We start from the raw sequence: 14,397 nt of genomic DNA on the forward strand, positions 1-14,397 counted from the left end.
CAGAACTATTAGTCACACATCTCATGCAGCAAAATTTTTGCTTCGAATTCTGAACAGAAGGTTATATGGAAGAACAAATGAAATAGTTGAGGAGGAACAGTTTGGATTCAGGAGAGGTAAGAGCACAAGAGATGCAATTTGATTATTAAATTGTCGTTGGAAGTTCTAAAGAAAGTTGGATTGAAATGGAAAAATCGAAGACTCATAAGAAACTTATACGTGAACCAACAAGGATAGGGGAAGAACTGACGGAGGAGAGTGCAATTGAAAGGAGAATTCGAGAAGGATGCTGTCTCTTACCAACTTATTTATATCTATCTAGAAGAGATAGTGAAAAAGAGCCTACATAATGAAGATAGGAGGTAGAATGATCAGATGTATCTGGTTTGCACATGATATAGCGTTTGTTGCGGTATCTGAAAAGAAATTCAATAAGATGTTGGAAAACTTGAGGAATGGTTCAGTGATTGAGCGCTTACCTCTCGCGTGTGAGGATTCTGGTCCGATCCCAGCTTCTGCCAAATGCTTATAGTGGACAAACACCATGTGCATGGGTTTTCTTAGTTTTATCCCGTTTCGTCCCCTTACTATCATTCCACCATTATCAAATATCTCTTCATCATCGTCCTCTTTAATGTTGGTGCACAATCGTGGGACCTTAATTTTTTTTTAAAAAAGGGAAAAAATAATGTAAGATTATATGCTTTTATAAAGTAGTAACTCAATGTAGTATTGAGCATTGTTACAGTCAGTGAAGTTGTTGACTCAAGCAGTCTGTCTAAAAAATTGATTTTAACTAATTAGTGGAGTATTGTACTGTATGGATCAGAAACATGGACGTTGCGCAGAAATTATGAAAAATGACGAAGCTTTCGAAATATGGATGTAGAGAAGAATGGAGAGAATTAGCTGGGTGAAGCTCAAAACAAACGAGAGGGTGTTGAAAATGGTGGGGAAGAAAAACAACAGTTTTCGATATTATTAAGAGTCTTCATCCCGGCGAAATTAAAATACCGCTAATTTTACAGTAGTTATGTGATATCTTCAAATAGATAAAAGGTAATTGAAATATGGAACCAGAGCGCTCTAGACAACATTATTTTGCGTGAGGTACCGTTATCACAAGTCACCTAGTGGCTTTCCGTTTTCAGCTGTTTAGAAGCGCGAAAATAAATGCCGAATTTCAAAATGGCTCGAAATCGAAAGCAGATAAGTGAGTCGTGATAACGGTTTCTTATGTAAAATAATATTGTCTAGGGCGCTCTTGTTCCACATTTCGATTATCTTTTATCTATTTGAAGATATCACATAATTACTGTAAAATTAGCGGTATTTTAATTTCGCCGGGATGAAGACTCTTAAGAAGGGGAAGAGAAAGTGGTTGGGACATTGGCTAAGAAGGAAATATATTATGAGGTACGTCCTAGAGGGTATGGTGACAGGAAAGAGAGGGAGAGGCGAATGAGACTACAACTAATGGACGATATCAAACCAGAGAAACCGTAGGTGAAGACGAAGAGGTTAGCTGAAGATGGTGGAGCATGGAAGCTTCTCAGTTGCGGCAAGTTACCACCTAATAATTGCAGAATACCTATGATGATGATGATGATGATGATGAAATGCTTCATAATTTTTAAGTTATAAAATTTCCGCAACACACTCTATGGAACTACGTGACACTCTATATGTCGCCACACATTGATTGGAAATCACTGCTTTAAGCTAACATAGGTGGATGATTAATGAAAATACATGATTATGAAAAAGAAATTGGTGTATTGATAATGTAGGGGAGAAACGGGAGAACCCCGAGAAAACCTACGCCTACGTTGTTGTCCACCACAAATTCATATGGCTCAGAACTGAACTAAAGACCCCTTGCGTCAGGTGAGCGTTCTACAACTTTTCTTCCAAACAAAATCTCTTTCCGACTCTTATTTTCTCTTTCGTGTAGTGAATATTACACTCAATGTGACACGAATACAAACACATTTAACACAGTTAATAATGCTCACGCTTTTCAGAGCGACTAGAATCCCCTAATAGAATCCCCTAGAAAGAGGTTTCATCTCATCAACTTCAGTCTAACGTCTCAGACCTGCTCAATTACAGCACAGAAGCTTACCAATGGCCCAACCGTGCTCCCAACTGCCCTCGATGTTTCTGAGTTTGTGTCACTGTCGAGTCCGGTAGAAATTCACAATGTCTATTACGTCAGATATTATCATAAAAGCATCTAGAATCTTAAGTTGCATAGTTTTTGATGTAATAACTCGAACATTTTCTAATACACTGTCAATAACTTTGATCACTTTAGAAAAATTATGCTCTCTACGTATAACATGAAAAAATCCGAACACATATTTTTTACTAGCTTTTCTAATGTTGTACAACTTTTCTTATGACACTGGAAAACTGTATGGAATGGAAATTAACATCGAAAAGTCGAAAGTCATGAGAATATCCCGTGGAAACACGCCCTTACGGATCAGAGTAGAACAAAGAGAACTTGAAGAGGTCGATAATTTCAAGTATCCGGGAAGTATTTTGACGAGAGACGCTTACTGCACCAAAGAGATCACATCAAAAATTGCCATAGCTAAAGAAGCATTCAACAAGAAAAGACCACTCTTAACTAGCAGGCTCAATATTGGACTTAAGTCAAGTGCAATATATGGAGCATTGGAGTGTACGGTTCAGAGACGTGGACATTACGGAAGTTAGAGAAGAACTATTTGGAGAGCTTCGAAATGTGGTGTTGGAGGAAGATGGAGAAGATAAAATGGACAGAGAGAGCAACAAACGAAGATGTTTTAAAACGGATAGGAGGGAAGAGGACAGTTCTAGCCACCATCCTTCGTAGAAAGTCCAATAGGATTGGACACATCTTGAGAAGAAAAAAATGAAAAAAAATCCTCATTAGTCCAAGGACCTGCCGAAAGGCAGAATACCTAATAATAATAATAATAATAATAATAATAATAATAATAATAATAATAATAATAATAATAATAATAATAATAATAATTTCTAATGTGCAATTTCATTCCCATCCGAAGATCGGCGGGCCATAGAAGGCAACGCTCTCTCTGGGGCCATGAGCATTCATTTATTGGTAGCTTCATTGGGAGATAGGTATCATGATTTTTTTTTTTTTTAGCCTAACCGGCATAATCGTGGGACGTAAAACTCAAAGATTTCATTTCATTTTTTTTTTTACCTTGTTAAGCATACAAAAAAGGTGACCTGAGCATGGTACACAATTTATATGATGAAATGAAGTGCAGTAACAGAACACAAGGATCTATGATGTTAGTTGACGGGAGAGTTTACTTAGCATTCACCTAATGATGTGTTTCGTTTTCTAAATCACTAATAATACTACATATTTGATTTTGATTCGTGCAAAGTATGTTAGAAGGCGTGGCACACCATACTGAATGATTCCACAACCTTCAAATTAAAAAATTAAATTGACTTAAGTGATCCCATAACTTCACAAACGCTGAATAGCAACTTATTATGTTACAAAAAGTATACAATTCATATGTGAAAGCTAGATTAAACTCTTACATCTTGTTTACTTTTGTCTTAATATATAGTGAACCGTAGAACTGTTTAAATCATGTTGATAATACTACTTATTTTATTTTGATTTGAATCTCATTTGAAAACGCTGGAACGCTACGGTATGACAAGACACAATAAATTGTTTCTCCCCTCTAGTGAGGAAGTTTTCTCACAAACGAAACGAACAGATAATTACATCAATGCAAAGTGATATGGCTATAGGCCGTATCAGGCCTTTAAATCGAAAACGGTCCGAGATATGTACAAACTGAAAAACACGTATCCCATTAGTTGCAAAGGACAACAGAGCGAAGTAAAAAGTTTCGTCCCAGGGTCCCCCCGCAAGGTCCCAGACGGGGTCCAACTCAAAATTGTCAAATGGAAAGAGGGGTCAAGTGATATATCGCTTGAAAGCTCTTGTAAAAAGAAAGAAGCTACAACAAGTCCCGATTCGCTATGATCACCCTATTCAACATGGCGGCGGGTCAAAATGTCATCAAAAGTTGCATTGAAATGAATGTGAAAAAACACATATTCGAGTGGAATTGGCGGTAAATTGCTGGACAGTGCCCGGTAGCCCTGGAGAGCTGTGGTGTTCATCATAAAAACACATCGGCGAGTGGTGCACACAGCCGAAATATTGAGTCAATGACACTAGTCGGTCGGGAGAAAACAACTGTTTTCACTTTGCTTGCACAGAATTCTTCGAGATGTGGAACGAGGCAAGCATGCTCTACCAATGTTTCCTGCACCTGTTTTGTACTGGGGCTCTTCCCAGATCTTGACCTTGGTGTCCGCACAGGATGTGTGTTTGAAAGCCCTTTGTCGGTAGTTGTGTTGTTGCTTTTTAGGGTGGCCTCTCCCCTCCCAGACCTCCGACACTATGGGATCAAGGAAATTGAACACTGTATCCTCCCGACTGGCTAGTGCAACGGACGAAATATTTCGGCTGTGTGCACTACGCGATGATTTGTTTCCATGAAGCACACCATAACTCTCCAGGGTACAGCAATTATACGGAACATTCCCCTGGGACATGTTGTTTTGCACCATTTGCCCGCATTCAGCCCAGAACCCAAAACGGCGGTATAAATAGATCTGTATTCTGGACTTGCCGTGTGCTATCCAACGACGTATAAATCTTGCCAATCCTCGAGTGTCACGTTGCGACCCTCTCCGCGTTCTACATAGCACAATACGAACATAAAACGTAGTTTGTACGTTTCACAGAATTCATACCGTTTTCAGAACATTCAGGCTCGCAGTAAAAAATTGCAAGGATAATGATGAAAATATCCATGGGATCTCCCTTGGATTTCAATGAGATGTGTCTGTCACGGGACAATATTTGGATGCTCGAAAATCGTCCTGTGATTGACTCAGAAAGAGCCCAGAAATGTCGCACAAGGTTCCTACAGGAAGTCTCAAGTCCAAGACATAAGCAGACGTCTTGGATTTCCATAGATTGTCCACGGGATGTCCACTGACAATATTTTCTTATATTCTAGGCATATCTAGATTCGACGGCATTGACGTTCCCTTGACCTCCATCAGGATAACTCCAGGACATCACATTTATTGCCAATGGATGTCCCGTTGGCATTGTATGAAAATCCATATTTCTGCTTGTCTTGGAATTCGGACTTCCTGATGGGCACTTCTGGGTTCTTTCCAGGAGGGTGACTTTTGAACATTCAAATACAATTTATGGCAGGCATATCCCGTGTGAAACACAAGGAAAATCTCTGCCCTTTATATAAGGAAGAATTTTAAAATATGTTGTCAATGTCGCAGAATCGGAGAAATCGATCCATTAAAATATGTTGTCAATCTAGCAGAATCGGAGAAATCGATCCATTAAAATATGTTATCGATCTAGCAGAATTGAAGAAGTCGATCCATTAAAATATATTGTCAATCTACCAGAATCGGAGGAATCGATCTATTAAAATATGTTGTCAATCTAGCAGAATCGGAGAAATCGATCCATTAAAATATGTTGTCAATCTAGCAGAATTGGAGAAATCGATCCATTAAAATATATTGTCAATCCAGCAGGATCGGAGAAATCGATCCATTAAAATATGTTGTCAATCCAGTAGAATCGGAGAAATCGATCAGTAGACCAAATACTTTATTGGAATGGATAGAAAAGGTTGGATACCACGAAAGAAACGAAGCTCCACATCACTGTTCGAAACGTAAAAGAAATAAACAAAATGAACGTATTTACTTACCCAATGCGTAGGTGTTGCAGGGTAAACGTATTGGACTCCTCCCTGAATAAAGGGCAGATGCCATAAACAGATGTAACACACCGTTAAGAACATCCAGTAGCTACTCATAGCGAAATGAGAACTCTGAAAAACAAAAAGAAAATAAATAAACCTATTATTTAAAGAAAGAAAATTTATATAAAAATAATTGCAAATAGGATATTCGACAAGGAAATATTAAGGTTTACCTACATATAAATGACAAGTTCATTAACTTTGTAAATCATTTTAAATAGCTGCGGTTGCGAGGTGAATATTATGATGAATTTATTAATCATAAACGTATCCTCAACAACACAATTCATCTTTATTGTTTACATTTTAATTATTGTTGACATTTTAACAAAGAAAACATCACATTTATTAAAAGATGTTATTCTATACTTATCAGAGATTCAACTTGCTTCAGAATGCGTTACTTCCCATGTGTCAAAGTTTCCTTTCGACGCCAATGCACTAAAATTTTACTCAAATAGATAAGTAAATTTAATAAGTAGATAAGAAAGCATTATAGATAAGTAAATTTAATAAGTAGATAAAAAAGTGTTATAGATAAGTAAATTTAATAAGTAGATAAAAAGTATTATAGATAAGTAAATTTAATAAATAGATAAAAAGTATTATAGATAAGTACATTTAATAAGTAGATAAAAAGTATTATAGATAAGTACATTTAATAAGTAGATAAAAAAGTATTATAGATAAGTAAATTAAACAAAAAATAATGAATACTTTTTGTTTAACGTTCCTCAATTATGCACTAGTGCTAAGGGAGATGTGATGATGAAGATGAATGAAATGTGCAATGAATGAAGATCAGAGAAAAACGGGAAAAACTCAAGAAAACCCATGTATTTGTTCAAAAAGAAAGTTAACTTGATGCGAGCTAGGGTCAAACCACGTACTCAATGTACCATAGGTGAACATTACATTAAAAAAAAAGTAGTTCCAACACAAAGGCGGAAATATCAAGGACACTTACGGTGACCCAGTGGTAGAGTGTTTACCTCTCGTGAATGGGGTCCCTGGTTCGATCCCAACCAACTAAGTTTGTGGTGGGCAACATCGTATCTTGGGTTTTCTCGGGGTACTCCCATTTCCTCCCACATTCTCATTTCACCGATACTTCCATGATTATTCACTTGCGTCAATCATCCACCTCCCTTAGCCCATTCACTTGCGTCAATCATGGGACGTGAAATAATCCTGGGACGTGAAAACTGAAATATTTCAACCTCCTGATGAATTGCATCTCTTGACCCGACAATAACCACAAACAAACAAACAAACAAATAAACAAAAACACTTTCCGCATTATGAAAGTGTCTGTTAAAGGAAGATTCACTGTATTTAGCCCAATTTAACCTACACATTTTTTTACATAAATATTAAAACCTGAAACCGTTTTTAAAAAGCCGATATTTCGATTTTTTTTTGCAAATTCGATTTTAATTTTCCACGAAATCAGTTTCGGTATTGTTAAAAAAAACGGCCACGAAAACCGGTTTTGGTTTTCTCCCAAAGAGTTTTGGATTATTACTGAAACCAGCATGATTTTTTTTTTAAACGAAACCGATTTCTATTCTTGTTCTTGTTCTGTGTAGTACTCATTTCGAAACAGGTTAAAATGAACAAGCATTATATATATATATATATATATATATATATATATATATATATATATATATATATATATATATATATATATATATATATATAAAACCGAACGTAAATTTGGAAAAGAAACGTTATTTTGAAAGTATCCGAAAAAAAAGTCTTGTATCCACAACTAATAAATATATGTATGATAGAAGATTGTAATTACTTGGTTTGCGATATTTTTGATATAAAGATAACTATCACAAAAATAAGTTTCCTGATTACAAATGGAAAATCACCATCATATATTCCATTGTGACAAAAAAAAAAAAAATGGCAACTTCACTTCTGCCATACCATACTGTGTTAAGTTATACTGGATTAGCTGAAATACCTGTTCTTTACATGGGAGGAATAAAGCTTATGGAAAATATATGAAATATATATTTGAACCGCTTTCTTTCCCCTTCACCCTTGAAGATTACCTATTTGAATGGGAGAAAAGTTATGTACGTATATCATAATTTTGGTCTTCATTAATCATACTGTATTGTACTACCTTGGTAGTGTCGAAATGAAAAGCTTGATTAGGATATATATTTCAATAGCAGTTTGAATATGAATATATTTCATACTGCATCAGTTTTTAGCTTACATAAAAATTTTTTCTTCTCAAAAACCATACATGAAAATTTACACTTACCCTTGAGATGCAATAGAAGTTGGTTTTTTCGTTTGCGTATAATTTATAAATAGAGCAACCCACATTATGCTTTATTTTTTGTGGAACTATGCTTTATTTTTTCCAAATTATGCTTTTTTTTTCAAATTATGCTTTATTATGCTTTATTGTTAATTTCAGCCATTGTTTTATATTAATCGAGTATAATGTAAAATATTTACTATACATTAAATATTCTAAATATCTTGATCTATTTATTAATATTTTATGCAACCAGTTTCTTTCGTATTTAATGAAATTTCTACTTAATGCATTGTAAAGAGATATGCTTTACTCGAGTAAGTTTTTGTTTCACTTGTGTGCGCCTTAGAGGTGCATATATACAGAATGGGAAAGTAAAAGTTATCACCAAAAATACAGAAAGTGCTGAAGTTCAAGCGGTACACATAACTACTATTCGTTGTTGGCGGAAAGTTTTATTCATTTCCTTTTTTTTCTTCACATCAAAGGATTAAACCGGAAAGTTTACAGAAATAAAAATCAGCTTTTCATTGTTGCATTGTTATGTTCTCAATGATTTTGCCTTGTAAATATTGGTTTAAAAAAATTAATACAGTATGTTAAACTTGCAGTTAAACAGAATTATCCAAGAATTACGCTATATATTTTAAATCATGCTTTATGCTTTATTTTCTAAAATTATGCTTTATTATGCTTTAGACCCTTAAATAACCACAACCATGTTTAAGGTACCAACCATATGTCTAAATTGCTATTATGCTTTTTATGCTTTTGGGTTGTTCTATTTATAAATAATAACTTTATTCCAGTAACACAAAAGTCTAACTACTACATTTTCATTGTAATTATAGCCTGGAGCGCATACAGAAATTTTTGTTGGGACGGGTCCAATAATACAAGACATTATGTTTATGTAAGATCAAACGGGTGTTATTCTACAGTCGAAAAAAAAACGATAAGTGTTTTTAAGTACACCTATATTCTTACGAAAAAAAATATAAAATTAGATTGCTTTTTATCAGAAAATAAATACTACAGATAATGAGTAAGGACAAATAATTCTCTACTAAATAAGTAGCTATAGTTTTATTAAGAAAACTTACACATACATGTCGAGCTACAAAGTTTCAATGGGTCCGGATTCAGTGAATTCCCCTCTTATCTCCGCGACGATGTGGTCCTGGTTGTTGCTAACATTATTAAATTATCACTAGAGCAACCCAAAAGCATAAAAAGCATAAACAGCATAATAGCAATTTAGACATATGGTTGGTACCTTGAACATGGTTGTGGTTATTTAAGGGTCCAGAAGAAACTAATTTTAAAAGCATAATTTGAGAAAATAAAGCATAAAGTATACTTGAAAATATATAGCACAATTCTTGGAAAATTCTGTATAAATGCAAGTTTAACATACTATATATGAATATTTTTTAAAAGCCAATATTTACATAGCAAAATCATTGAGAACATAACAATGCAACAATGAAAAGCTATTCTTTTTTTATTTCTGTAAACTTTTTGGTGTAATCCTTTGATGTGGAGAAAAAGAAGGAAATGAAGAAAACTTTCTGCTAACAATGAATAGTACCCAAGAACTCCACACTACTGTATATTGTTATGTGTACCTCTTGAACTTGAGCACTTTTTGTATTTTTTTGGTGATAACTTTTACTTTCCCATTCTGTATATATGCACCTCTAAGGCGCATACAAGTGAAACAAAAACTGACTCGAGTAAAGCATATCTCTTTACAATGCATTAAGTAGAAATTTCATTAAATATGAAAGAAACTGGTTGCATAAAATATTAATAAATAGATCAAGATATTTAGAATACTTAATGTATAGTAAATATTTTACATTATACTCGATTAATATAAAACAATGGCTGAAATTAACAATAAAGCATAATAAAGCATAATTTGGAAAAAATAAAGCATAATGTGGGTTGCTATTTTTCTTTCTCTCTCCTATTCGTTTTAAAACATCTTCGTTTGTTACTGTCTCTCTGTCCATTTTATCTCCTCCATCTTCCTCTAACACCACATTTCGAAGCTCTCTAAATATTTCTTCTCTAACGTCCTTAATGTCCAAGTCTCTGAACCATACAGTCCAATGCTCCCACCTTGCAATGCTCCATACTTGACCAACTTCTTCTTAAGTCCAATATTGAGCCTGCTAGTTAAGAGTGATCTTTTCTTGTTGAATGCTTCTTTGGGTATGGCAATTCTCGGCCTGATCTCTCTGGTGCAATACGTGTCTTTCGTCCAAATACTTCCCAGATATTTGAAATGGTCGACCTCTTCAAGTATTCTTTCTTCATACCACCATAGAAGGAAAGATGAAAGGAAAGCGAGGAGTAGGGAGAAGAAGAACACAACTGACAGATGACTTGAAAATTAGAAGAAAATATTGGGAGTCAAAAGAGGAAGCTGAAATTCGAGAAACGTGGAAGAAACATTTCTAGGCCCAAACTGAAAATTAAGAAGAAGAACAGGAAAAAAACCCTCATTAGTCCCAGGACCTGCCAATAGACAGAATACTTAATAATAATACAGGGTGTCCGAGAAGCCCTTCCCTGATTACAGAAATTGATAACTCAGGCTAGAAATAAGATAGAAATATGAAACTGGTGTTGAATTGTTTACAAACTATAAAAGTTTTGGTCACATCAGTACACTTCCACATGAGCACCCTTGGTAGCACGTAGCACATCTAGGCGATATTCAATTTCCATCCACACATTAGCCAACATTACTGGAGGGATCGATGCAACGACTGTGGTTATTCGTTGCTGCAGGGTTTTCTGGTACACGTGTTCGGTAGACCTCATCCTTCACATAACCCCATAAAAAGAAGTCTAATGGGGTTATGTCAGGAGAGCGTGGAGGCCAAGCTGTTGGTTCATCACGACCAATCCATCGCCCAGGAAATGTCCTATCGAGATAAGCACGGACGTCCAAACCCCAATGAGGTGGTGCACCGTCTTGCTGAAAAACGACATCGGGGCGATACTGAAGCAGCTGAGGAACAGCATACAGCTGCAACATATCCAGGTACACTGCAGATGTGATGGTATCCTCAGCGAAGAAGAATGGCCCGATAATTCGTCTGCTGAGGTTCTTGGTCGACCAGACCTCGGAAGGTCAGCAACCGACCCTGTGTTCTTGAACTTCTCATACCAGGCTTTAATGCTCTTGACATCAGGTGGAGTCCTCCCAAATGTTGTCTGGAACTGTCTCTGCACCGTGGTTGGTGATCGTGTCTCATGGTACCACAGGACACACTGTGCCTTCTCCTGGTTGGTTGGCATGGCTTCTTGGGCTTCTTACTTACGCACTACAAACCTAAAACAAACAAAATTGACACTTGGTAAAACAGAACAAACCTAACACAGACAAAAACTTTTATAGTTTGTAAACAATTCAACACCAGTTTCATATTTCTATCTTATTTCTAGCCTGAGTTATCAATTTCTGTAATCAGGGAAGGACTTCTTGGACACCCTGTAATAATAATAATAATAATAATAATAATAATAATAATAATAATAATAATAATAATAATAATAATAATAATAATAATAATAATAATAATAATAAATAGCTGTGCAAACTGTGCAAACAATCCGTCTCAACTAGAAAATCCGTTGCGTCCACCAATTTGTCCGTTTTTTATTTCCTGTGATCGATTATCTTTGATTACTGAACTGATATTTCTCCTTCAGAATGCAATAATTATTTTTTTCGTGTTATAATGGGGAAAGGAAGGTGGAACGCACTACTATTATTTCATCATTAAATTTGAAATTATTTTTCAAAAAGTCCAAAAATTTCGAGGCAAAAAATTCATGGAAAAAAAGACTTCGTTCTCTTTTTTTTTTCTTTCTTCAAGAAATGAAGATCTTTTTTTCCGAGTTCTTTCATCTCTACTTACCTGTATCAGTTTGTTTAGCTAAATAAAATATACTGATCGATTGATATGATCCAAGGGCTGACCCACGGATAGGCTCCACCGGGTCCTGGCCACCCAAAAGTTCGTAACTCAACATACGTTTGTACTGTACACTTTGTCAATAAAACTAAACTCAAAATCAACTCAACTCAACTCAATAAAACTCTACTTGTTTAACCGGGTAAATGATTGATGTAGCATGAAAATTCGATCTTACACTTTATCTGTACTCTTTCTCTTATAAAAACAATCTAGTTCTATAATTTTTTAAAATATAGGTGGAAGTATTTTACAATTATTTATTGTCTTTTCAGGTGCAGAATAATACCTGTTCAATACTACATAAACGTAGTGGCTTGTAGTATTAGAACCCCCTTCCCCTCCCTCCAAAATTTGGATCCATCCCAATAAAAATTTCTGGGTTCGGACCTGGTATGATCTCATTTTTGGACTCTTTTGTTGTCGTTAAACGCTAATATAGAAAGGTAATATTGTGGCATTTCTTCAGAAGCCTCTTTTGTATTACTCTTCCCAGTTGTTAATATATTTACAGTATACAGTACGTGCATACGAATACACACAACAGTCCTTCGTCTCTATAACTACGCTACTCCGTTCTGCTTCCTTATCTCTTGTCACATGAAAAGACTTCAAACATTTCTCAGTCGGTCTAGCTGCAAGACAAGCAGTTAATTTCTTTTTACTTTTGCCTTCAACAAAAGAAATTGCAAATAAAAAAAAAAAATCATTAGTAAGAAAGGAAAGGCGACTCCATCGCGAACAGAGAAATGAAATAGATTCTCAAGAGATGCAGTTTAGTTAATACTCATAGTAATGCACCGCGTCATTTATTTCTTCCTGCAAATGTTTGTCCTAATTTCTCTCTCTCTCTCATGCCGAGGCGAAATTCTCGTTCAAGAGAGACAGAGAAACAATAGAATTAAGAAAAGAAAGACAAAAAAGAAACAATCTGTCACACTCACGTATACTTACATTGAGACGCCAACACAACCTGACATATTTCAGAACAAAATTATTTAAAGAAAAAAAAAAAAGTAGAGTTAGCGTGCTTCCAAGTTGTACACAAGCCTTTTCCCTCTCTCTCTCTCTTAAATAGAGAAACAAAAATCTGAAGATAACAATGGTACATGGAAAGGGCAAGGATTTAGGCGGATGGGGGGGGGGAGTAGTGAAGTCAGGCAACAATTTGATGTCAATTCTCTGCAGATCTTACGGCATATACCACAAGAGCGGTATCTTGAAAAGAAATCTCTCCAACGTTTAATTGAAAGTACGTCGCAATTCCCGAACGAGAAACAAGTAATGTATCTTTTCATTGCTAAAAAAGAAAATATTAACTTATTGTCAAGAAATGACGTGTATATGAGTTCTGTGGTTGTCTTACTAGTTAGTATATTATATACTGTATCAATTATCCGATAAAGGTCTACTTTGAAACGTTTTGTTTGGGAAACATTGATCATACATCTTTACCTATTAACAAAGCTCGTTATTTTTTTTTTTATTAATTTTTATCAATACATCACCTTAAGACTTCATTTGTGCAATGTCATAATTACTTTTGTTTTTTCGACTGTCTGAGACCAAAACGTTTAGAAACTTCCCAACGTTGTATTTGTTTTATGAGAATGAATGCAATAGTCATTTAGTGGGAGAAAAATATATAGGAATAACTGGTTTTAATTATCTAAGTTATTATTACTTTTTCTCAAGTCCAAGCCAATACTATTTCTATTGTTCTACTACATCTACGTGTAATATAGTAATAGAAATAGTATTGGCTTGTACTTGAGAAAAACTAATAATATCTTAGATAATTAAAATCAGTTATACCTATATATTTTTCACCCACTAAATGATTATTGTATTGATAAGAAGATAAGTTGTCTTCAGATAACGAAATTAACAGACATCATTCGATGATAGAGTTGCCAACCATCCGGTATTTTAAAGGACAGTTCGGTTTTTGACTTCTTTGTCCGGTACGACCTCAAAACCGGACGTTAAATGTCCGGTAATTTTTCCTCGCACAAGTCCTATTCTCTGTTCTATTCAGATTATTTTTTTAATTCTGTAGAAAGTAGATTTAGTTGAATCTGGATTCTAAAATTAACATTTTACAATCGGCTGATCACGGCCATAGAGCAATTTCTTTCCGCAACGAATTTGTTGTTTCATCGCAGTGATATTGGGGCCGCGGTGGCTCAGTGGTAGAGCGTTCACCTCTGGTGCTTGGGGTCCCGGGTTCGATCCCAGCCCCCGCCAAGTGAAC

At 35.2% G+C, this 14,397-nt stretch overlaps 1 protein-coding gene across 2 annotated transcripts in view; it reads right to left on the reverse strand.

Moving 5' to 3' along the window:
• The window catches only part of LOC145680463 (uncharacterized), a 298,641-nt gene that overhangs the window by 206,428 nt on the left and 77,816 nt on the right, over nt 1-14,397 (reverse strand). For both annotated transcript variants that reach the window (XM_081751026.1, XM_081751025.1), the window contains exon 2: nt 5,808-5,930. In XM_081751026.1, coding sequence (XP_081607152.1) covers nt 5,808-5,915 — 108 coding nt within the window. In that variant the 5' untranslated portion in view covers nt 5,916-5,930. The remainder of the gene's footprint in view (nt 1-5,807; nt 5,931-14,397) is intronic.

This window comes from Thermobia domestica, chromosome 3 (assembly GCF_964235325.1).
Source record: "Thermobia domestica chromosome 3, izTheDome1.hap1.1, whole genome shotgun sequence".
Taxonomy (NCBI): domain Eukaryota; kingdom Metazoa; phylum Arthropoda; class Insecta; order Zygentoma; family Lepismatidae; genus Thermobia; species Thermobia domestica.